This window comes from Cyanistes caeruleus, chromosome 16 (genome assembly GCF_971803275.1).
Source record: "Cyanistes caeruleus chromosome 16, bCyaCae1.hap1.1, whole genome shotgun sequence".
NCBI classification, from domain to species: Eukaryota; Metazoa; Chordata; class Aves; order Passeriformes; family Paridae; genus Cyanistes; species Cyanistes caeruleus.
In genome coordinates, this window is record NC_141716.1 from 13,731,517 (window position 1) to 13,758,033 (window position 26,517).

The following is a 26,517-nucleotide window of genomic DNA, read 5'->3' on the forward strand; positions in this document are numbered from 1 at the left end:
TGCAGCAAGCCCTGAGAAACACCAGTTTTCCCACTGACAACCACCTTACAAGTACTTTTTTCACCTTTAATTCATACCATATCTGCTCTACTGCTTCTGGGAGTTAATATTTGACTCCAGCTGCACGACTGCTCTGTGCTGCATGTATCAAGTAACTTTTCCATCAAACTTGTACTTTCCACAAAGAATAAATCAGGGATGTTTGATGAAACTGATTTATCACAGGTTGCCACAGACTGTGGCCATTATTCTCAGTCTCTCCTTGAGCTCCTAAAACCTGAATTTCTCTTTGCTTTCAGAGTGTCCTGCAGCCAATACTTGTGCAAGTTCCTGTCCTCACATATTGGTATCCATGATCCCATCACAGGGCACTACAACATCTGCACCCCCTTGGTTTTCTCCCATTATCTCTCTGCCCTTTTCCCTATTTGCTTGAGCCCAATATCTTTGTGGTACACGTTGTACAACATGTTCAGCTGAACATGGGGATTAAAAGAAGCAAAGTATTCCCTAAGCAGATCCAAACTTTCTTTCCCTTACCTTATATATATATAATGAGGAAAAAAAAAAAAAAAGAGTGCATAAATACTTTTTACCTTTCCTTAATGTTCCAGGCTCTTTGCATTCTTTTCCTTTATTGCACTGGTTGTTCCTAATGGATAAACCTTGGGTACAGCAAAGCCTGTTTTTCCCTTTGTAGTACTCCTTGATTTGGGGACACAGTGAGGGATGGAGCAGCAGTGGGATCACAGAGGTTTGGTTATTCTGACTTGTGCAGTCACCTGGTACTCAGTCCTGGATCAAGGGCTTAAACAGTTCTCCACTCAGCTCTGTCAGGAAATGCAGCCCACCATCTGCAGGCATGCGGGGGCTAATTGTAAAATACTCCCTAGGCTCAAACTTGATGTAAGTAAAGAAGTAGGTAGGGATGCTCACCATAGATTTTCTGAATTCCTTGGAGGTCATCCTGGGGCAGTTTGAAGTTGTGTGTTTCCATGTACTGGTAGAAAGGAGCCATGATAGCACTGGGATCATTGGAGTGTTCCAGACCCAGGGCATGCCCCAGCTCGTGGACTGCGACCAGGAAGAGATCGTTCCCTGTGGGAGGAAGGCACAGCCAGGTTAGCACACAGCCACAGCCTGAGCCCATCCCAAACCCCTCTTGCCCACAAAGCCAGAAGCAAATGCTTTGCTCTCCTACTACACAGCAGGTCACAGTGCCAGGTGCAGCTCCTGGAGATGGTTTTAGTCCCAAAAGTCTGCACAGCCTTTAGCCATTGTCATGGAAAGGGCCAGAGGCTGCCGGTCCCAGAGCAGGTATAACAGGCAGTACCTGGAATAAAAGGATACTGACTGTAGAGTCTTTTGCAGAGAATTTACAGAAAATGGCCAACAAAATGATCACTCTATTACCACTGGCTCCTTATCTGAGTGCTGCCAGGAGAGGTGAGAGCGCAGACAGTCTGCTAATCAATGGTGGAGTGAGTGCTTTGTGCCCCTTCTGTGTCCTCTGGTGCCATGCTCTGATCTGCCCTGGACCAACAAATTGTAGAGGAGGTCTGCAGGCACCTGGCAAGGCATGAGGAAGGACAGAGAAGACCAGGATAACACACACTGTGCCGTGTGGGCAGCCCCATCTCCTCCAGCATGCCCCATCTCCTCCAGTCTCTGCTGGACTCCTGGCACTGCCATGTGTGCAGGAGGTGAGCACAGGTAGCTCCATCCTGCCCCACTCCCACACAGGGAAAAGGTTGGGTTGGATCTCAGTGGTGGAAGACAGAAGGAAGAGAGAGGAAAGAAGGGTCAGGATGCTTCCTGACAGGAAGAAGAAAGGATGGGGAGCGCTGTCAGGTGCAGAAGCTGGGAGCAGTGAGAAGTAGGGGTACCTTCAAATCTACAGGCACACATTCCTCTTCAGTCCCATGGGCCTGGGACCCTCATCTCTTTAAGCTAGTGTGGTCCCTGGATGCCTTACTCCATAAGGGCACTGGAAAGTGACCCAGGCAATGCTGTGTAGGGATGAAGATACAGCCAACAAGGACTGAGGTAAGGGTCTCCTCACGGCAGTAAAATGTCTGAGCTCTCAATTCTGCCTCAATTTGGGCTCCTCTGGTTTTGGTTTTTTTTTTTTTTTTTTTTTTGGCAAAGCAGAAACCAAGAGCATTTGCAATCAGACACTTGCAATCAGTTGTCAGTGGCAGTTCAGTAGCTGCTCTCCCTCTCCAAAGAGCTTCCTCACACCTCCAACTGCACCTGCCTTGGAGACACCAAAGCTCAGTTCAGTGTTGAGCTCTCCTTGAGACAGGAGTTGCAACAGTGACTCACACAGAACCATCTCCACTTTTTAATTTAAATAGTTACTGCTTCACTGTTACCCATAAAAACATGACAAAGCACTTCCCGGGGTCTGTGAGCCTCCACAGCAGGGAGCTTTGCCAGGCTCTGAAGATACCTGAGGTCAGTACCAAACAGTGCTCCCCCAGCCATACGTATCACCCCAAAATGGTTAAATGCTCTAAACATTTGAGTTGGAGGGTGAAAGCATCTGAATATGCAAGATATGTTAAAATATACACATGCATTTCAAATTTTCAAATGCAATTGTCCAAAAACATACACAGCCTAAACTTTAGCCACATATTTATGTAAAATTTTAGAATTTCTGTATTTGGGAAGTCCAAATGGAGACCTACTTAGTAATTTTTTCTCATCCGTGGTTGAAAATCTGGTGTGTGTAGAACAAGTCAACACAAGTATAAAATCCAACAGCAAGTATAAAATCCATGAAGTAGTTTTATGGTAAAGTTTGGAGAACTGATCACTCTTCACAGGTTTTCAAAAACACTCAAGCTTAGAAGATGCACCCAGGTTCCAAATGAGATTCGGAGATTCAATATCCTTTGGCAAAATTGAATTAACTTAAGCCTCCTGTATCACCAAAATGCTCATGAAAGCATCATTTTCACTGCTACCACAACTACTCACATGTGGAAGTCCACAGTAAAGCTCACTTAGTACAGAGCTGACCTCATGAGACCCTGCTCATCACTCACCACAGGCTCATAGTCTGTGCCAGTGCTCAGGGACATCTTCCCTCGCCTTCCCTTGGTGGCATTTTCCTCATTTCTAAAGAATCTGCAGTATTTGTGCTGCCAGTAGGTCTAGAACTTGTCTCTGTGTAACTCTACATATAATCTATGGAAGTGACTTGCCTCTATGTGCTAAAACTTTACCAGGAGCATAAGATCAGGCACTATCTTAAATTAGTTTTAAATAGCTTTCAATCACTTGTTTCTGCCCAAAATAAATACCAGTCCACTTTACAAGTGGAAAATGAATACCACAGACTCGTAGGATGGTTGAGGCTGGAAGGCACCTCTGGAGATTGTCTGGTCCAAAGTCCAGCTCAAGCAAGATCAATTAAAGCAGGCTGTCTTGTCAGATTTTGAGTGTCAGGCTTCTCATACTGGGAAGTCCTGCACAGGGCACTCCAGATGTGCCAAGCAGAAAGGAAGGATCATCCCCTTGCTGGCATTGACTTGCTGCCAACACTCTTACAAAGGCAAGCTCTGGATGCTGTTTGCCTTCTGTGCTGCTGACTCATGTTCAGCTTGTCAACCAGGAGCCTCAGGTCCTTCTCTGCAAAGCTGCTTCCCAGTCTCTGAGCCACCAACAGTCCAGGGCAGGCCTGTGCATTTCCCCTTGCTCACCTTCCTTAGGTTCCTGTCAGCCTACTCCTCTGGCCTCTCAAGGTCTCTGAACAACAGCCTCACTGGGCACTGCTACCAACCACTCCAGATTTCCTGTGATCTTGACTTGCTGAATGTGCACTCTGCTGCGTCACTGATGTCATTTCATCAAGGTGTTAGTACTGATCTCATTCAACTCCTCTGACACATATCCTGAACTTCTCCACCTTGTGGTTTCCACAGCCAAGGATGCAACTGATCTTCACACTACCCACATTCCTTCAGCTATCAGGTCCAGAAGATCATAATTTTTTGTTCCTTGATCACCAGTGAGACAACCAGTAAGAGTTCTGTGATGATCAGCAAGATGAAGGCTCATTCCTGAAGAAGTACCTCAGCCATGAGGGGTGTCAGGCCAACCAGCTCTTCCACTATGGAATAGAAACACACCCTTTAACAGCTATGCTTAGGAAACACAGCTGTGGAAAACAGCTGCTGCTGTCCAGTTTTAAATCACCATTCTGACTGGCAGTTGTGTGTGAGAATGCCACAAAGCACGCAAAATGCTGGGAAGCTTTGTTGCAACTAGAGGTAAGAAACTCTCAATGAAATGAACTGTCCTAGCTCCAACACACCCACAGCAGGCAGGTCAACAGTGGAGTAGAAAAGCTCTCCTCCTCCATGGGCAGGAGGCCACCCAAACCAGAGCAGTGATAAACCCCGGGTGGTGGCTGGAGCAGATGAAGTAGAGCTCGAGAGAATTCCTAGAAAGTGAACTGACCTCCACAGATAGCAGGACAAGAAACTCCTCTTAATTCTCTCCAAGTACCTTGATTCTCAGTGCTGTGGTTGCTTCTAATCTGCTTTTGCTGGGAAGCAGTCATGGCAGAAGTACACATAGCTCCCTCTCCTTCTGCTCTCTGCCCTGGCCAAAAATTTCTCACCACAGTTTAATCCTCTCATCCTTCTATTCCAGCCTCCTCTCAGACACATCTCTTGACCTTTTCCTTCCAGCATGCCTGTGTCATCTTGCTTTCTCCATCCTCCTGTAAACTCTTAGGGGGTCCCAGGTCTGAAACAACTACATCATTCTCAGAGAACAAGTGAGACAGCATTTCAAGGGAGGAGGAGATGGGAGAAAGAAGTCTTAAGACCATTTCAAAAGCCCAGAGTTCTCAAAAATCCAGCTCTGGATTCATTATCCTATTTTCTCTTGAAAGGTCACATGATATTAATAATACTGTTGAGGAACAAGTTCCTTTCAATTTGCTAACGGTAGGGAATTCCACAGCATGGAAGAGAACACATTGTTAATTTCCTTTTGAAAGGGTGGGCTAGGATTTGCTCTGAAAAGAAAATACTGAGGTACAAACCCACCAATATCATTCTTTCCTCCCACAGCACTCAGCCTGGAGCTGTGAAGGCTCTCTGTGTTCTCATGCACTGCTGAGCTGGGGGAGTCTGGATAGGAGCTTGTACCTCCTACATTGTTTCTGCTGGTTCTTGAACATACAGAAAGGTCTCTGACCTCCCAGTTTGTTGTATTTCTTGTCCAAAATAGTGTCCATTTTGTCCCATAGTGTCCATCTTCTTGAAGCAAGATTCAGATGGAGAACTAACAGCCTAGCTTGATGCTTGGCTACGGAAACAAGGTCAGGCAGTGGGATACAGCTCCTTAGTTTCCTGTTCAACCCACTCCCCCAAGACCAAGTAACAACAAAACCTTGTACTCAGAGTGCCCCAGGCACCTGGGTAAGTCAGTAGGGTTAAGATGGATCTGTACTTGGAGGAAACAGTCCCAAGAGAAATACAACAATTTTTGCTCATTTACACCATCTGTACAAAACAAACAGGTCTGGTCAGAGACCTGCCTGAGTTTCCTCCTTCCCAGTTCCCAGGAGGCAGCCAAAAGTCCACCAATGAGCACTAGAAAGAAGATGACCCTGGTAAAACTGGTGGGAGGGAGTAAGTCAGCTCACTGAGTGAAATAGTTCCACCTGCTATGCTAAACACAAAGAAACACAGTTAATTTAGCTTTTGCTGATGTATTTTCCTCCCCAACACAATGTTATCACCACAGAAAATGACAACTGTGAGGACATACCTATAAAAGCATCCTCCATTATCATGATGCCACACCAGGTGAATACACTGCTTACCTTACATCCAGCTCAATGGCTCAATACAAATTGAAACATAGATATAAGTTGAATTTTCTTAATTAAAAACAATCTGTGTTCAGGATAAACCTCATTAGCTGGTGTGCTCCCAGATGAGCTAACTTTAGATAAACTGCAATATAATCCCACATCAAACCCACATCTTTGGTGAAAGGAGTTTCAAATTGTTTGTAATGTTCTACTTTACCCTGCAGAGTAAAGAAACACATGGTTTTATTGCAACAGCACAGAGAACACCGAGTCATAGATAAACTATTTATGTATGAACTTCCTTCAACTCTCAAGCTCCATTCCTCCTGATACTTTGATTTTTATCTTCCTCTGGAAAAAACTTTCAATAGTTAATAGACACCCTGAGAAAGCTTTTCTTTCTGAAATTGCCAGCACATGCCTTCTTGTACCGTGTCATTCCTTTTAACTATGAAAATCCACACCAAAACACTTTATTTGGCCAAGTAATTCACTGAATAACTCCTGTAGGTCAGCAAAGCCACCTGCTGAAATGCCTGACAGTTCATAGCAGCAGGTAGCAGGGACTCCACTAGGGCAGTGCTATCAGTTATTGCCATCAGTGTTTATCCCTGAGCATGTGGATAAGCTCTGCAGAGCACACAGCACTGGGGACTGTAAATCCAGGATACAGCTTCCAAGACAACAGAAGTACAAATAATATTGCATATCAGCAGAAAACTGAATCTCTGCTCTTTGTTGTGTTAGTTTTATACTTTATGAACTGTATCACTCTGCCAACACATGTACATACTGCAGTGTACCCAGACACAATTAAAAAGACATATGAAGGTTATATTTTGATATTTTATTAAAGTAAGCATGATACTAAAGAAATCAGATGATTGATTGTGTGTGACAATAGCATGCCTCAGGTAATTACAGAAGAGATGGTGTGAACTAAACGTGCTTTAAATAAACTAAAATGATCCTTTCCACCCCAACAGTCATGTAGAGACAACTATTTCCCAAGCACAACTTAAAGAAGCTTTAGGGCTACTCTAAGCTATGCCTTGGTTCTTTCATCTTCAGACCTGGTAGGTCTGACCTGCTCAACAGAAGAATATGTGATTTGTCTGTGCTCCTCCATTCACCTCCACAACACGCTCTGCCCAAGGAAAGCTTTTCAGTCTTCTGAAGACCCTGAAGAAGGGGTGATACTGCTCTGTGGAATTCTGTGGTAAACAGCTGTTCTATCTAGAAAGGAAGAAAATGCATGTTAAAAATAAATCCAAGTGTTACCTTGTTCATAAGCAATTACTGGTATGTGTAGCAATGACCGTGCATGTTGCTTCTTATGGAATTAATGAAAACTCTGAAAAGTGTCTAAACAGCTTCCCTGGAGAAAGAAGGACTGAGCTGCAGTTTTGACAGCAACTGTACCACAGCCATGTTAAACTGATCCCCACGAGACCAATGTACTGCAGAAGGACAAAGAACCACATTATGTTACCAATGTGTAAGGTAACTTGCCTTTACTGCACAAAAGGCAGCGTGCAAATCAGGGCTGGTAGCTGTGCTGCACACCTTACTAATGGAGCAAGCTGTGCTTTATCTGACATGGACAGAGGGCATTATGAGGACAATCTCCTGTAGAAACTCAGAGGAGAAATACAAACTAATGGTCTGGAATGGAGACCAAAACTGACAGAGTGTGCAGGCAGAGAGAGGGGCAGTCGTACCACTTCAGCTGGCTCAGCAGCTTGACAGTCAGTGGAGTAGGAGTCTTCTGCTGAAAAATTAACCCCATCTTTCACAAATGTAGGTTGTAATTCCATAAACAAATCAATAGCAAAGAATTACTAATCCCAAAATGAAAATATGTATTTGCCTCTACCAGCAGAGAATTTGGTAGAACAGACAGTAAAGAGGTAGAGAAAAAAAATTATCATAGAAACACAAAAAAAGTAGATATGACTTTCATTCCATCAGTCTTGAAAAGGAGCTGCTTGTATTTTAAAAGTATTTAAATACAGCAGGGTCATCTGACAGAATTCAGTCCTGACCCAGCTGTGGAAACACGGGAAGGTAACTAAAAAACCTCAGGTCCTGGCACAGGCAGTGTGGACAATCCAGTCTGTGATATCAGAAATCCTTTTCTGCCCATCAGGTTGAAATGATATTTAATTCCTGATGCTGGCAACAGAGCAAATGTTGTTCTGGAAGCTATGAAAGTAGTTCTGTGCCACAACAAGGGTGTTCTCTAGAACAGGAGACTTTGTGTCTTCATCCTCCCCTGACACATAAAGTTCCTGATAGGGCTGTAAAGCCTGAGTAGGACTGAGACATATGAGAGCTGGGATGGAAGAGTCATGTTGTTCTTGGTGGATTTGGGTAGAGAAGGCAATGCTAGTCGAACTGTTTTCAAACTGTGAACTCTCCTTCAGAAACAGGAGAGAAAACAAAAAGGTAATTTAAGCAACTCCCAAGTTTGCTGCTTGTGTGTGATGACAAAATCCAGAGTATTGGGTGTCATTTCCCTACTGATGCTACAGTCCACCTCTGCCTGTAATTACCTGCAAACTCTTTACAAGAACTCCTCTATTTTTCTTTTTTTTGCTTCCTGATGGCCTGTTATTTTTTCTCCTCCCACCTTCAGCAAGTGGAATGCAGCAAGTTTAATAAAGATACTGCTCTGTTTTGGCTCATTTCACATCATTATTTTCTGCTTTACAACAGGAAAGTGATAAAAAGAGACTTTTTGGCTCACCTTGATTCTTGCAACCTATCTTTTTTTCACAGTTTTGTTGGGTTTTTATTTTCCTTCCTTTTTAAGGGAATGACACATCATTTTGATCCTTACTGGCTTTTCCCTGTGAATCCCAGAGTATTTCATTCTCTGTGAAAAGAAGTAAAATACTTTACTTTGATTATACATAAATCAATAGGATTCCAAATACCTATAGAACTATATTCATACTTTGTGTATTGAAGGACTACTAACAAATGCAATGGGATAACATTTTTCTTTGAAGAACACTGTGAACAGCAGGTGTATTGACACGTACCATCAGGTGTATTTACAAATACAGTGTTTTGAAAATTTAGAATTTGGAGATGACTCTTATTAATGAATTCCAGCTGTAATCAATAACTAGCACTGCCAAGCTTTAAAATCCAGCCTGCATTGTGAAGCCAATGCTGTTTGTAGAATGACAGAAAACACACCAAAAGAAAGCACTACTTACAGAGAGGGTGTCCAGAGGTGGCGAGGGGAATCTGAAGATGGAAATCTTCCCCGTGTGCTGATGGGCTTCCTCTTTTCTCCTTCTGGTTGACAGGACAGGGGTGTAATCTCAAACTGTTGCTGATTTAAGCTGCCTGATTTGATTTCATTTTACTGTGGCTGGCTGTCTTGAAATCACGTGTCTATATCCTTGCTTAGATTAGCATAGGATGTGAGAGAGCTCTGGCTTATGGGAATGAGTCTCTCTCCAAGCAGCTACAGTATGAAACCAGTGTTAAGTAGGTATGCCCTGGAGATTAAACACTGAACTGGTCTTCAATGAACAAAGTACCAAGCAACAGCATGACCTGGTGATGTATCATCAAAAGGCCTAAGAGAATAAATTGAAATATTAATACAATTTATGCCCCACTTGACTTCAAATGCACATAGGAAAGTCTTCCAGGTCTTCTGTGTTAAGGGACATGTGAGTAACTTCAAAGCAGCTCTGGTTTTCACTCTGGAAAATGCTGATGCTCATTTTCAACAACAGTGTCAAAAGCCTGAAAAATAATGATGGATTCAAAATGCCATTTGTTAGAACAAAACTCTTTAGAAGTGGAGATGTTTTGTATCTGAGAAATAAAAAAGAAAATTAAAAATCTACTTAGCAGCCAAACAGCACAAAAATTACACATGTTCTCTGTTGTGAGTTACTCATTGTATTCATACTCTGTAGACTGCTGGCCTGAATACTTCCACAGGTAGTGGAAGTGGAAAATGAACATGAGAAAAAGTGGTAAGATAAAAAAGAATGAGACAAAGCGAGGCAAGATGCAGAGGAAACAGGAATTAATTGAGGAGAAAAGACTACCAAGTTCTGGAAGTTTGCTGGGTGAAGGTACAGAGGTTAAGGTGCTTTTCCAAGCAGGCACTGCACTTGCACAAGTCAGGTAATTGAGGAGCAAGCAGAGAGTAGAGTCAACCTAGGAAAATGAATGTCCCTACAAACCTCAAAGACAAAAAGAAAGCAACAGCTGGATACTCTGCATTCCTCTTAGCTCCCTCCCTCCACATCAAATATCACAACTGTAATCAAACAAAACAAATAGGATAAAAAATGTTTAGCCAGCAATGTTTCCAAAGTGACTGGAAACACCTGGAAGTCTTGGATAATGAAGAATTGTATGACTATATTTTGCCTAGAAAAAGCCAAACCTACTGATACATCCCCCTTAATACCAGAGAACCCCTTGGATATTGTAACATACATTCTATGTTTATAGGATTAGTCTAGTCAATGCTCCATAAACCTTGTACATTCAGGCATTAAAAACAAAAAAAGGAACATCTTCAAAAGGATCAAACAGCAAAAAGTATTGCCAGCTACCTTTTCATGCATCTGTGAACATCACCGGTACTCCCTCATCTGATAGGAACAGAGAATTTTATGAGCTGAATACCTTGCTATGGCTCAGAGTTGCCATGAGATGTAATTGCAATTTGCTTTTAAGTTCTAGGAACTCCAATTCTGTCTATGGCAGTACTAAAGAATTCTGGAAAAATATTGAAAAAGATGGAAAAAAAAAAGATTGAAAGGCATGGCTGGAAGCCACCAAGTTTAACCTTCTGCTAAAGTTAACTTTTAAAAAAAGTTAAACTTTTTCTGCTTTCAAGCAGAGCTAATCTCAGAATTACATCAGGTTGCTCAGGACATCATCCAGCCACATTCCAAAAGTCTCAAAGGCTGGAGTCCCCACAAACTCTCCAGGTGCAGCCTCTGAGGTCTACCACTCTGTAGGTGAAGAAGTTTTTACCTTAAAGCCCAGGTGGATTTTTTCTTGTTGCAGCTTGTGCCCCTCGCCTTTTGTTCCTTTTTCTGCTCTTCCACCTCCAAGAAGAGAGTTTCTCTCTCCTCTCTAATAATCTCCTCAGGTGGGAGACTATTAGATGCTTCCTCCCCATCCTCCTCCTCCTCACTGGGCTGACCTAGTCCAGTTTCCCTGGTTTCATCTTGCTTACAGGGATACAAATGTCCAAAGAATCAAGAAGGTTTGTGATGTTAATATTGCCAAGACAGTAAACCTCCAGTGAAGACACTGAAGTACTTTGAACACACTGATCAGCAGATTAAACATGGGCTTAAAGCTCTGCATTCCCCCAAACAGGCTTGTCATGATCACTGGCTGTCAGTAAGCTCCAAAATTAGCTACCCCCATCAAAATTTTCTCCTTGAGATCCTTGCTGAATATTCACATTCATCAGCCTAGACAACATTTGGCTGCCCTGAAAAAGCTGGTCGAGTTCCTGAGCATATGCCATGTCCAGATGGTGACTCCAGGAGTGCTTGCTCTGCTCTTCCACTGAAATAATGCTATTCCTTGTGGCAGAATCACAGGGAAAAAGCCATCCAGTTCCTCTCCTCTGTGGCTGACAGTACCTTCCCAAAGGTGGTTCCTTTTCCACCAGAGCTTCTACAGAAGCTCCTGCACTGAATTAGCACTGAATTAACTGAAGGTGACCTGTGAAATCTCATCTCCCATACTGCTTCTGCCAGCATCTTGCAAACTCTGGCACTATTTGGTTGGCTTTCTCTCAGAAGCCTTGAACAGGAAGCTTTCCAAAGAAGCCTCTGCAGGAACCCACTGGAAGCTGTGGGGGACACACTTAGTCAGGACAAATATAAAATTTGTTTACTTGCTGTTAGCAAAGCTCTGCATTTCTTACCAACATCTAAAAAGTTGCCACAATGCTCATCCTACATTTACAGAGAAAACTTGGTTCAGGTATGGAAGAGAGGCACTGAAAGTTGAGCCCTGTGATCCGTGCAATGACCACACGATGTGAAGCTGAGCCAAACTGGAGCTGGTACAGAAGGAACTCATCAGCTCTGGATGTCTCCTGAAGGAGCTGGAGTGGCTGCCCTGGGCAAGCTCCCCCCTACAATGCTATATGACAGCAGATGATAGCGAGGGTCTTAGAGGCCAACTCTGGGCATGGTGAAAGAAATAAAATCTGGTGATCCCTGGCAGAATACGAATATGAATACCCCAGGTCTTACCTCACTTTAGTATTAAAAAGATTCTCTGATCTACCTGCAGGGGGTTGACAGACACCACAGATTTATGTATGGTGTTAGCAACATGCATAACAGCAAAGAATTTTTGCTTTTAAAACACCAGGAGGGAGATTTGCCTGGGATTATTATTAATACTATTTGTAATGTTAAACTGGAGATAAAAATTTACTTTCTATAATTAATCTGGATTTAACAAATGTTTGAGTTGTCAGGGGCATGTCAGGAGCTGTATATCATGTGGATATTTAAACTGACAGAACTGACTTTCAGTCACTCAGGATTCCTTTTCAACTTGTTTTTAGAGTTATATACATCTATAATTATTATTTCCATATAAAAGCTAGTAAATACTTGATTTGGCTACTTAATAATGTATTTCATGCATCGCCCCCGTGCTTGAGCCAAGTCAGGTGCCCAGTACTGCCAAGTCTGTTCATTCCCTTTCCGGCTTTTGCTGCCTGAGGTGGGCAGTTCAAAGCCTGCTCAGCTGTTTCTACAGCACATTTCAAGTACAAAACACCCAAAACTTCAAGAAAGGAGAGGAGAGTCTGGTGTTTCTTCTGATAAAACCAGCGGTTGTGACACTGAGCCTGCGCTGACACGGGCCAGTGACCAAACGCTGCATTTGAGCAGCCAAGAGGGGCCCTGTGGCCAGGGAGCAGCTACACTCCAGGTCCTGCTGAAAGACAGGGACTCCAAACACAGCTTCACCTGCATCCATGTGCCAGGCACCAAAGCCTAACAAGTCTGGGACCAGCTAAAGGCCAACAGCTGCTTTCATTCCTATTGAAGAGCACCTTCCAGGAAAAACATGAGGTCAGTCCCCACCACTGTGACCATGCCAGCTCCTGTGTGGTTGTGTAGATGACTTATTTCTAAATACTCCCTCTCTTTTTCAGTTGCATCTTGTTCATCACATCACTTCTCTGATTTGCCTTGGCTCCTCCAACATTCTGCTTCATGCTTCCAGCTGCTCTCATCATTATCACTGGGAAACAAATGAATTCTGTATCCCATGACCCCAGTTAATAAGAGCTGCTTCAGGATTTCAACTTCCTACTTGGCTTTGCCCATCCTTATCATAAGATTATCTAAATTAATCTTTCATAGATTGCTTATGAGAATGCCAGAGAAGGCAGTACAATTATGAAGATTCATCAGCAACCATAAATTGAAAGTACAGTCTTATTTGGCTAAAGAAACTGAATGCCTGAGTGGAACTTTAACTGATATCCAGGGGGAGGAAACTTTGCATTCACTTTGAAAGCCTATGCAAGGGTCATTCTTCACAGTAAAAGAAAACAGAAGGGTTGGTGCATGTGCCCCTATTACCAAGGGCTCAAGAGGACAAGCAACAGCATCACAGCTGTTATGATTACACCAGTGATTTTAAGGGAAATGGTAGCAGCCATGCTGTCCATAAGGGCAAAATCAATATAATGATGACAATGCAAAATGATAATGAGTATATAAATCCCAAACAACTATACCCTAGCTGGGATGATGAAGTTGTCAGTAACCACAGTGGATTACCAAAAGGCATCTTTACAAGACAGAAAGCTTTCATCAAGGGGATACATCACATTCTCCATGTACAAATTTGAGACGGCTGTTTGCACAGAAAGATCTGCTCAAATAATTCTTATTTTTCCTGAGTGGATGAAATTTCATGTGAAACGTTTCACTTTTATCCATATAATTTATACTGCTAGTGAAGGCTGCAATGCAGCTCTTCTGTGGGGTGACAGCTGCTTCCAAACACAGATGGACTGGACCTCTGCTGGTGCCACAATACAGCATAACAAATGCAGACTCACAAAAGCAAAGCTTCAGATCTGACTGGAATAACTGTAATAAAATTATTCGGGTGAGACATCAGCAAAATATTCTAAGGATGTATGGCACCAGTTTCAGCATTCTGCTCTGTTGACAGGAGATTTACCTTCACAAGTGCAAGGCTAAAAGAACTCCAAGGCAGATTGCTCAAAATTTCCCTTTTACTAATATACATTCTTGTCAGGAGAGGAACATTTTACACTGTGATATTTTGTGGGTTGATGTAAAGACACCATTGTTGCTTCAATGACTCCTATAATCATTGAACAGATACTGAATGGCCAAACCAGTTTCTCTTTTGCACGTGAATGAGACCATTGCTAATGATTTACTGGTAAGGCTTTTTTATTATTTCACTGCGACTTCTTCAATCCCAGACTGATCAACCCTGTTGCCACAAAATACATATCTTAAGGACAAGTAACACCATCTTTGAAGAAACACTTCCTGTTAAACAGATTATATTGTCCCCACTAATACCTTACTTTCAATGAAAATTGGCAGTGAACTGAGCAGGAAACCTCTGACCAAGAAACTGTTCAAGCCCTGCTAAAAGTACTTCAAACAGAACACATCAGACCTGAGAACCTGAAGCTAGTGAGTGTTCCAGTGACAAGGAATAGTGAAACAGAAGGAAACCCCTCCCTGGAGAGGTTTGGATCATCCAGTGAGGAAGCAGGACACCTTCACAATTGCACACCAAAGATAAGGATGCAGACAAAACTAAATTCCTCACACAACAGGTCTATAATGCTCTGACTACAGCATTACCCTGTCACTCTCAAAACTTCAATTTATCTTTCTACCATCAACATTTCCCCCAGATGGAAGGGTCAAATACAACCCCACCATTCTCAACATCCTCACTGGTGACTTTTAAGAGAGCCTGTGCAGCCCAGTCTATGCAGCACAGTAATCTGAAAGCAAATACACAGCTGACATCCTCTGAAAAGGAAATCTCAATTCTTCCATCAATTCTTACACAAACTTCACACCAGCCCTTCAAATACCAATTCATGAACTTTGAGGACACCACCCATGACAGTCACTCAGCACAGAAGAAAAATACATCATGTTTTTGAAAGAGCCACATGGATAAGAACAGCACAAAAACAGCTTTTATAAAAAGAGAGAGACCCTCTACTTATTGTATACATTGCTCTCAAACACCATCCTAAAAACTGCATTTAAAAAAATGCTCAAACAAGTGATCACCTATGGTAGAACATCCTATCAAAGGACGGAAAATCTGCAGAGCCATCCCTGCCAGTCTTTAAGCTGTCTCCCAACTCTGCTAAGCTCATCTCAGAAGGTTTGTGCAAAAAATGAGAATAGAAAAAACCAAGTACAACTTATCAAAACCTTCCCTTCCAACTTCCAGTAAGGACCTTCTACCCCAGATACCAGCACTCCCAGGTCTCATACATGGGCTTTCCTGGGAAGTCATATCCAATAGCTGGGCCTCCCACACCCCCATAGCTGAGCTCAAGCAACTACTGAGACCAGACTAAAGTGGCACAGAGCACTGACACACACAAACACACCTTGCTGCTGCAGCTCTCACAAGGTAACCACTCAGTCTCTGACAGTCTGTCACTCCCCATCCTGGAGGGAGCCCTCCAGCCACAAACCTAGGAATAAAAATTCCTAACATTTCAAGACATCAAAACACTGCTTCTTGGTCACACTACAACTTCCCACAGTCTCCACACTCCCCCTTCCACACCCCACCTCTCTCAGCCTACACCTCCTCTAGTCATTTACACATGCCAGGAAACATTACTTCTCTTTTCCTACAAAGACAAGTGTCGTATACCCTCTGCTTTCCTACAAATTAGCACTCCCTCGATGAACTCGACAGCTCCATTTCCTGTCAAAGATGATCTGATACCGACTCACAACTCTGAGGGATTTTCCCCATTTGCAATCCAGTCTGAAAGCAAGCTGTCACCTTTAGGCCAGGCCTGAAGGTGGCTTGTGTGCCTGAAAGCTTTTCCTCTTTTCAAACGACACTGTTCGGTCCAGTGAAAGACATCATCTCTGCACATGTCCTTAGGCGTCATGGGCTGTTTTTATATGGTTTAAAAATCAAGACATATTTACAGTCCAAGTAAGCTTTTAATCCTTATCAAAATATCAAAACATTATTTTGAATCCCTAAAGGCTTAAAGACATTTTTCCCAAACCATTAGGACTGTAGAAATTGGAGAGATATTTTGTGAGGCCATTGTGAAATTCTGATTATCAGCCTAAACTTTTTACAAGGCATCACTATCATCAATCAAAGGTTTGAAAACAGAACAGAAAGGGCTCATTGACTTTAGAGAGTAAAATAAAGCTTGAAAGATGCAGAAACTCTTCTTGCTTAATAAGATAAAAACAACTGTCCCAGTCATCAGTCTCCCTTAACTAATCAGCCAGCCCCAAACTCTTGACAGGATAAGGAATTCCCTAGTGTGAGAAACCAAATATGGATCAAAACAAATTGACATTTAAATGTCTTCACTCTCAACTTTACAATTTACACCTTTATAACTAAGTTTAATTGACCCTTGCAAAGTATTCTGTTTGATACAATTTCAACACTCTTTTGTTCATCTTTTCCCTCCCAGAGTTGTGGTTTTAGTAGCAATTAAGGCCCAAATCTTGAGAGATGTAAGAATCCAGCAGACACATTCTTTTGTTCTCTCCTAAAATTCGCACCATGCACAGCCACAAACAAACTAATAATATTCTTTTCCCATTTAAGATAGAATACATATTTAGAAAGCATCTGAACCACTGCATAGGAGGTGAAAGCTCCACCAAGCAAATACTTTCTAGTTGAAAACTTATCAGTGTTTGCAACCAACTTATCCTTGCTGGGAAAGATGACCTGCACTCTTACCATCATGATTGGAATTTCCCAGGGTCCATGGCTCATCTGAGTCAAAGTGAGTGTCTCCTCCAATTCCAGGTCCAGGAAAGTAAGCGTGAGCCAGGAATCCACCTTCTCCATCAAACGGAGAACTGTCTCCATGGAAACCAGAAGCAAAAAATATCATAATATCTGCCTCCTTTCTGTCATTTTTAATTTCATGGTAAGGGACCTCTTCAAAGGTAAGTGGTGTCACTCTCTGCCAAACATCAAAAGCCTGACGAATGGCTCTCCTTGTATCAATCTCGCCAACCTTGGGGGTGTAGTTGTGTACACTGTGGGGAATAGAAGGAAGGGATGTTTCAATTGCAGAATACAATTGAGACATATCAATATACATTGATATAGCCACACAGTTTCAACTTCCAAAGGGAAGTTTTTTACAGACACTACTTTGTGCATGCAAAGTTTTGCTGTTACAAATAAAGTTACCAACAGAACTACTACCCTGATCTGAAGTCTACATTTATTAACATGAATCTTCATAATACTTTGGTGATTTTGGATTACTTCCTAAAAACCTTTCAAATCTGGGTGTAGACAGCTGAGTAACTTTTTTTTTAAAATGCAAACTACTTCCAGTTTTGTCTGAAGTTATACTAAGATGGAATCTACTATATGAAAAAAAACCTGATCACTAAAATTCATTTTGAGAAACAAACTTCAAATAAACTACATGACCTTACTAATATGACCTGCTTCACTCTCCAAACTACTTAAAATATTTTAGAGCTGATAAGAGTGATGGATCTGCCAGTTTTATGCAGCCCAGTCCATGACAGCTAAACATACAGAGTTCGGGGAGAGTAACGGGCATTTAACTGCAAATAAATGTCCCATAATTCTAAACCTTATGTTAAAAATGCTGTTCATGAGGTGTTTTGTGTGTGTGCATATAATAGCCTCATGATCTATTAAACTTGACTTGGGAAATATGAAGTATCTATGTCATGGGAACAATCTTCAGTCTTTTAATGAAGCTGGCTCAATTTAATATAAACACACACATTCAGTGGTGAATCAAGACACCCATCACTTGAATGTGCACTATAAATACTGAAATTGGAAAGCGAAACAACTACTGGTTTGACAAGGGCAGCAGTGCAGCCTTCTGCCAATCTGCTTCTCTTGCTTATGCATAGGCTTAAGACATATTTTATTGATATGATTCCACACCACTTTCCCCATGGGTCCAGAAAAGGTTAGAAGAAGGATCTGATTCTCAGATCTTTGCACACAGAAGGTGTCCCTCTACAGTTTGAGTTAAAATAATGATTACTCTTGGAAACTTTGAACTACTCCCCGGAGCAAGTCTCTCCTCCCAGCCTCTGTAGTCCCTCACTGTCACTTGAAACATCCTCCTTTCTCAGAATTCTTGGCAGAAGTGACAGAGCCCCTGATCCCAGTCCCTGATCTTCTTTCTTTTCACACCATCACGTCCCTTCCTAAACATTCTGGCACTTCCCCCATGCTGGTCACTCACATTTCTACCTCTTCACCACAGACTTTCTTTCTGTCTTAGCCAGATCTTCTCCTTAATGACTACATCTCTAATTTTCATTCCTTTGTAATCTCCTTTTCCCCACCAAAAGATTTAAAAGGCTGTCATTTCAACAAGAGGGTGGGTTAATTTTAATTTGAAGCGACATTCCTATTGCCAGAAACCTCCACTTGCCATCTTTCAGCAATTGCCTTTCAAAAGCCTGACTGACTTGGAACATGCCTCTGGGAAACACTGCCCCTCTGTAACACTCCCTTGACACCTGTAGCTCATCCCAGCTGGCCTAAGTCTGGATAAAAGCAAGAGCTCTATTGCAGGAGCAAAAGTAAAACCTCTGCAAAAATAAATGTTGCAAATCAGTAGAAGGAGAAAGCATCTCATCCCCAAACAGTGATATTCCTTCTGCTTTAATGGTTTGTTAAAGGTGACACATGATCTAAAGAGTAGAGCCTTAGATTTCTAATGGAGGAAAAAGGGCCTTTTACTAAGATTTTTCTGCCGAAATTGCACAACTGATGGCTGTGATTTAGCTGCCTTTACTGATCATTATTTTCTAATTGATAACAGACTCTTCAGGTACTCCAGTGCTCTGACAGTATTCTCCTCCACAACATTCTGAGAATGAAAGCCTGGACTAGACGTTTTAGGGAGGATCTAGTTTCAATTTAGAAGTACTTACAAATACAATGCCAAACAAGTACAGACCATTTTTTCCACATCAAAAAGGGGGAGGGAGGGGCTGTACCTGTAGGTTATGTGCTTCTGTCTCCACTTCTGGCCAGTGAGTGCATACCGCTTTTTCCTCCGGCTGCGACGTAGGTGAGGATGATCTGGAACTCCACATCGAGGCTTCTTCATCCATCTGCAAGTAAAGGGAAAAAACAAACAAGCTACACATTAGGAGTTTGGAGAAGAGATTCTAGAGAACTCAGGAGGTGACTGGAAGACCTCTGAGAAATGGCTGACCCCAAGAAGGGTTCAGTCCCCCCTCTGTCAGGTTTATCCTCTGCATAGGGCTGTGCTACCCACCTCTGCTAGCAATCCACACACCTCAGCACACCAAAACCACTTCATTTTTTGCCTGTGGAAACAGATTCCAGATCACATAGTCCCTATGCTTGACAAGAGTTTAATAATGATAATGCCACAAGAGACCCAAATCAGAATCACAGGTGGATGTGCCCTGGGATCAAACTCACCTATTACCTACTGGATTCACTCTCCATTTGGTAAAGTGGTCCTGTACCACTGAAAAAAAATCCAGTTCATACCTCACTAGGTAAAACTGAACAAGTGCAAACATAACCCTTCCAGATAATAACTAAGGCTTTCACCTGCAATGATCAGAACATATCCCTCCAGTTTCTGGGTCACACACACCAAATTCCATTAGGTTCTCCCCATAACCTCTGACTCTTGATGCCACTCATTACATAGGAAACTCTAGTCTCTACTGCCAAGCGAACTGGAAGAACAAAGGAGCAAAGGCTGTCCCTTGCATGGGGATCCAGTCAGTATTACCAGAGGAGTCCACTCCTTCCCTACCTCCTTTACCTCCAGCCTTGACAGATCTGTTTCTTTTTTACAGCAGCTTGGGTGTGGTCAAACACTGACAGAGGCTGCCCAGAGAAGAGGCAGAATCTCCATCCTCAGAGACATTCAAAACCAAAATGGAAATGGTCCTGGGCAGCCTGCTCGGGATGTCCCTATTCTAGCAGAGCATTGGAGCAGATGACCACAAGATGTTCCTTCCAACCTCAATGATTCTCTGACAGAGAATCAAGGAGAAGGAGAACTGTTCCTCAAAATACACTTGCTCATGTGGGCACAATCCAGAGAACCCAGAAGTGGCATACAGAGAAACAAATCTGCCCATCATTGTATGTGGCAGCTGGCAGAAGGAGACAGAGTCTGAGGAACTACAGGTACTGGTGTCCACCTGTCCCCAGTCATATCCTTTAAGATTTTGCAGTGCATCCAGGAGAGGAGAGCAGAGCCCAGGAATAATGCAAGCAGTCTCTGGCCACAGCTCCCTCATCCACTGGAATTCTTCAGGCATTTCATGCATTTGATCCTCTTACTCTGATGGTAAAGGCAAGTGACATAAAGCCCTTAAAAACACTTTGTAGGACATGCCACTGCCTTGTTACACACAAGAAAAGCATTCTAGCCAGTCCTGCCATTTCTCACAGGACAGCAAATTCTCTCCCCCCTCCTCAATAAGGTTTTTCCCACATCCTTGGCCATCCAAGGGACAATTTCTGGCCTCCAAATGCAGACATTCCCCCATCATCTGCAGCCAGCCAGTGGCAAGTAGTCAACACTTGCGCCTAAACAATGTATCTTATTCACCAAAAAATATTAGCCCCAGAGCTTTAGGGAGGAAGGGTCTCCCATCACCACTAGACGGTTTACAAGACTTTTTGCCAGGACACCTTTCAAATTAAAACCAACCAGACAGACAGACACTGTGCCTCACCAGAAAACTCTGTCAGAAGACACACACCTGCTCCCAATTCAGGCAGCCATGTAGCCCTTTCCTGATTCCACTTCCTATATGTAATTCTGGTTGCTTATAAATTTAAGTGCAGTCATCTGTCATCGTTTCTCCACGAAGAACAGAGCAAATGAGAGCTGTTATACACATTGCACTGTACCTGACAAGAACCTTAGCTGTGTATATAAAGCCAGCACAGATCTTCCCCACTTACATCACCTCACATTTATCAGCACTGTACATCCTTCAGAAATCCAGGCAACCTGTGGAAATTGGATCTGTCTTGCCCACACAACTGCTGCCACCTTCAAAGAAAAGCAGTACATCTAAGATTTGTTTTTAGAAATATCAATTCAACCTGAACACACAGTGTTTTTCCAAGCGTTCTTTATTTGTGCTCTTTTGCATTGCTTCTAGCACTTTCCTAGAGAGACCTCCAGCTTAACTGTCACCTGTGTTCTCCCAGATATTTCCTGAGTTTTCAGAGCTTTTTTTAGTTCTACTCATATGTTATGATACAATGTTTTTATCATAACCTTACACAACCCATAGTGTGAGTCAGGTTTTCACCTCTTGAGCTTCATGGGTACTCCAGCAGTCTGAACATCACCATCATCAGGACCTGACTATAGTCAGAAAATGACCTTCTGTTTTATCCTCATTAGTATCATCTAGAAGACAAAAAATTAACAGAGCAGTACTACCAAACCAGCTTGCATGTGTAGAGAAGTCACTGGGGCTGTCCAGGGCAGTGCTGACACACCAGAAGGACAGTGCTGACATCTCAGCATCTGTTTCCTGTAAGAACACCTTTCCAAGCTCCCAACACTTGCCCTACGCCCAGCTGGCCACAGGAATCCACCCCCACACAGCTCAGCCCACTGTTATCAAAGCCAGAACTGCACAGAGACCTCACAGAAAGTGAATTCCCTCCAACAGTCAAATTCCCTGCCCCTCTGCCAGCTCCAGGTACAGGCATAGGGCATCAGGCTGTTCCAGAGGAAGCTGCAATACTGACACCTGGGGCTTTAATGACTTCCTGAGACAAAGCTTCCAAGGTAGAGCTGCTGAGACTCATGCTGCCCATGGCCCTTAGCTCCTCTTTATATAGTTTTTAAACTATATAAAAACTCCATTTCACTTAGGCCTGTCTGTGCCCCCATATTCTGCCAGAGTTTGTTCCAGAGCTTAGCTACTGCCTGTCTGAAGCCAAGCAACAGAGCCCAGCTACCTGGTTGGAGCTCAGCAGTACCCGAGCTGTCGTCAGCCTGAGCTAATGTCAAGTTGAGAATGTTTATCTGGATCAGTTCCCTGATTCAACTTATTTCCCAGACATATGGGCCCTGGTCTAATCACATGGACCAGGGTACAAATCCAGCCATCTCTCCTCTGAGCAGGGCAGGTCTGTGGCAAAATATCTACAAAGCTGTACCTTGCTGCTGTTAATCATCTGCAGCTGAGCTTTATGACAGCCATTCTCTACTGAGCAGTTTGGATAACCCCCTCTCTGTTCCAGGGGAAATAATCACATCAGAAACAACAAAAGACAACTACTTAAACCATGATTCAGATACTTATGGTTGATTCCCCCCTCCTTATTTTTTTTAAATGGGAACACTAGTAACACTGGATCATCAAAATTTATACTTGGCACTCTTGAGGCACAGACTGTTGCATTCCTCCAGCTGCTTGGCATCAGAAAATAAGCAATTCCAAAAGCAGTGACATCCAGTTCTTGTCCAGATACGGCTACTTTCCCCAGCTCAGGCTCAAAACCCTTCACAAGACTCTCCTAAAGAGAGGGAGGTGTCACTTTCAATCCCCTACTCTTGAGCTGGTGGCAGTGGTATCTTTAAAGAGCTGTGATGCACCCCAAGGTGAGAGCTACACAATAGGCTCAAGACAAAGCACAATACACTTCTAATACAAGCAAGATAATTTCTTGGCTCCTTCCAAGGCCATGTGATTGACCATGACAAAGACAAATCAGCACTTTTGTTCAGCACTAGCGTGCTTTCTCTACAGCACGCTCCAGGACTATATCCTTGCCCTGCTGCTCAGCAAAACCACAGTTCAGCCCACCAGCTGCAGGAAGACACCAAATCTGTTGAGGCATCATCAGCTGCAGGGTCTGAGGAGGCTATTTAATCTATTCTCCCTGCTCTCTTTACAGGAAACTACATATCCTCTGCTGAATGGATCCCCACCCAACCTTCCTTTTGGGTACCAAAAAGCATCACCAGTGGTGGTGCTTCTTCCATCTCCCACTAGCAGCACTTACATGGTGGCTTCCACATGCTTGGGTACCAATCTTGGAGGAAAGAACAAGTCCTGGATTTGAGGACAGGCGGGAAAGGAGATGAGAAACTTTAGGCTTCCATAGTAAGTGTAAATAACTCTGATTCTTAAAGTTACTTTAAAGAGACAGAACTTATGACATTGATGAAAGTGACAGAAAAATTCCTGATTTCAGTCTCAAAACTCCTAACACAAACTGAAACAACGGCTTAATCAATGCTTGAGTAATTCAGAGCCCTTGGAGGCAGCCTGCCCTGCCAACTCTCTTCCTTCTGCTCAGCTTCCACAACCAGGTCTGAGGAAGTGACAGCCCAACACAGCCCAGGCAGATTGCCCCTGCAGTCTAAAGGACAGACTCACTGCTAACTGCAATCTAGACCTCTTTTTCCATTCATGCAAATTCTAGGCAAATTCCACCTGTCCATACAATATATGGACCCACTGACTCAGGACAGATGGAGACAGAGCAACCCAACATGCCTCCAAAGCACACCAGTGTTTGGGTGCAGCTGAGGTCTCAAGCTTTTGAAGACTTAGTTTCAGAAGAGGGAACCATCCAGGTTTTTCACTCATCAGCCTTTGGGTGTTTATGCACTGATCAAGGCCTGCCCATAAATACAAACTCACTAAAATGCAGGCATCACTTTCCTTCAGGAAAACTTTTACTTACTAAAGCAAGGACTCCCACACACAGTTTGTTCCCTTCCCCTGTCACCCACAAGGCAGCAGAAGCAGCTCACTAACTTCCCAGCCTAGCACCCCAATATCACAGCCCCTTCTTTCTTCATCCCCTTCCAAGTCATCAGCATCCCAAATCCAAGCCTCTACACACTAACTGCACACACAGAGCCTTGCTCGATGGCTCTGCTTTGGCATTCACATACAAACGGTGTTATTAAGAGATCTCAGATGGAAAATCCCCTTTAAAAAGCATTTTGTTTTCAACTCATTTGAAAATCAAACAGAATTTTCTCAGTCCCTCAATGGAGAGCAAGGGGCTCTTCCTGTGAGCTAAAGGAGGGAGTGCTATGCTCACTGGAGAGGTAGTCCCAGCCCAGGATGATCCACTCCTTTCCAATTCAGTAATTTCTTCTGTTTTTCCCTCTTCTTGCAGTCTGGAAGGCATAAAACCAAACCCCTATGTTCTTTCCATTATTTGGTTACTTTGTGGCCCTTTCTTTTATGCTACCATGTCCCTTTTGCCAGCAGTGTGCCTTACCAGAAGAGATGATGAACCAGGCAGAGCATGCTCTGAAAGGGTCTGCTAATGTAGCAATGGCAAGGGACAACTAAACAGGGTCTAAGCAAGTTCCACTGGGCTTCCTCTTCTTGATCACCATGAGATGCCTTTTTCCCCAGAAAGCCTTAGGAAGACCTTCTCTGCATTGTGCTTTAGATGCTCCCCAGAGCAACAGCAGATGGATCCAGCCACTACAAGACACCCTGGCAACCAGACAAGGAGCCACTTTCAAACCACCCTTTGCAACCCACATTGAAGAGAAGACTAAAAAGCAAAGTCCCTCCAGCCCTGGTGATTTACACCAATGCTTCTGAGCTATCAAAACTCTGATCACAATCAACAACACATGGTCAACATACAGTAGAGAACAGCTAATCTCCAACAAATGGCAACTATGGGCAGCTAAGTAGCCTTGACTACTTGTCATTAGACTACAATAATTCAGTTCAAACTATGGATCTCCACAAATAGCATCTACGGAGATACACAAATCCAATTAATTAGGAAATAGATTAGAAGCCATTTCTAGAGCCAGAATTTTAACCTAAATTCAGACAGATGGAAAAAAATTAAACCCTTGATGTTCTCCACATTCAGAAGCTCACAGGATTCACACTTAGGCTGTGCACCAGCAATGGGGATCTGTGTTCAAAGGACAACAGTAACAAGAGCTTCTCCTCATACTCACAAAAAATACTGTTGGCAAAAAGAAAATTAGAATTGTCCAGAGGTTTTTGTTAGAGACACCTTTTCATAACCAAGATGTCTCTGGTACAGTCAATCAGGCAACTCTATCTCCTTTGAGGATGTGCACCTGGAATAATTACCCAGGAAATGACAATGCATTAAGGAAGAAAAAGACAAAAGTAGCCTATATTAATCTTACTCAATAGTTGTCTGGTCCAAAACTCCTGTTACTGGGATTCCATAAAACTGTTGCATAGTGGCAACTGCAGACTGCACAGCTTTTCCTGACTGCAAAGGAGACATCTGGCTGTCAGATGGAAGTAAGTAGCCATAAGTTTTTAACCAACCCTGAAAAAGAAAGAAACAGATGGTAAGATGCCACAGTAAGTTATCAATTTAACAGTTCAGAACATTTCCTCAAAAGAAAAAGTGACAAAGTAGCCCAGAAAATTCAGCCATCTTGCCTTTTTTGGTTAGGTTTGGTAATATCAGCTAATTCCTAGGAAGGGCTGAAGACCCAGCTTAATATTATCTGTCCTGACAGGATAAGACAGACCTGCCACTTAAAAATAAGCATCATCCCTACTGTGCAACTGGGGCAGACTTAGGTATTTGGAGCACCAGAAATTCCCAAGAAGCTTTGTTCTCATTCCAGGGACTTCCCGTGCACGCTGTCCCCTTGCCATCATGAGACTCCTCAGTTCCCACAGCAGCAAGCTCCCACGAGCCCACTGCCCATTACCCACTGCTGTCTCTGGACCATCATTCCAAAAAAACAGCTTAACAGCCCTGAGAAATCCCTGAAAACACAAGTTCAGCTCTGCACTGGCAGTGAGCACAGGAGTAATTCTAAAAAAAACCCCAAATGAACCAAAACAAACAACAACAAAAAAACCCCTCCCCAAAACCCAAAAAGAAAATCGAACAACCAAAAAAACCACACTCGGAAAGTTTGAAGACCCTGATTAAGTGGATGCTTCCTCAATCAATAGCTAATACAAGCAAGCTGTCAGAAAAGGAAAATAGCCAACTCTCCTCAAGGAGCTCTGTCCTTTTCCCTGCCTTCACCCTAAAATGCAGCCTTAGATAAAACTGCATATCAAACCTGTCAAAATGCTAAGGAGAGCACTTCCAAAAACATACAATTATTCAGGATTTTTTCCTCTCCTCTCTTCCCCTCCCTCACTTTGATACGAGGAGAAACAAGACTATTAAGTCTAATTATTAGACTATTAACTAATTATTAGTTAACTATTATTAGTACTATTAACTAATAATAATAGTAATAAAAACAATAATAAAAACTTGTTTTCATAAACTTTTCCCCATAACTTTTCATGCACACCCCCTAGTACTTAATTCCTCTGATTGATTAAATTCTTAGACTAGGATTACTATGAGACCAACATACATCCCAT

At 42.9% G+C, this 26,517-nt stretch overlaps 1 protein-coding gene across 2 annotated transcripts in view; it reads right to left on the reverse strand.

The window, feature by feature from the left end:
- Positions 1-26,517, reverse strand: part of MMP24 (matrix metallopeptidase 24) — a 44,192-nt gene that overhangs the window by 16,178 nt on the left and 1,497 nt on the right. For both annotated transcript variants that reach the window (XM_086853463.1, XM_086853464.1), the window contains exons 2-5: positions 25,299-25,447; positions 19,123-19,239; positions 16,847-17,151; positions 937-1,098 (exon numbers count right to left, since the gene is read on the reverse strand). In XM_086853463.1, the coding sequence (XP_086709589.1) occupies positions 937-1,098; positions 16,847-17,151; positions 19,123-19,239; positions 25,299-25,447 (733 nt within the window). The remainder of the gene's footprint in view (positions 1-936; positions 1,099-16,846; positions 17,152-19,122; positions 19,240-25,298; positions 25,448-26,517) is intronic.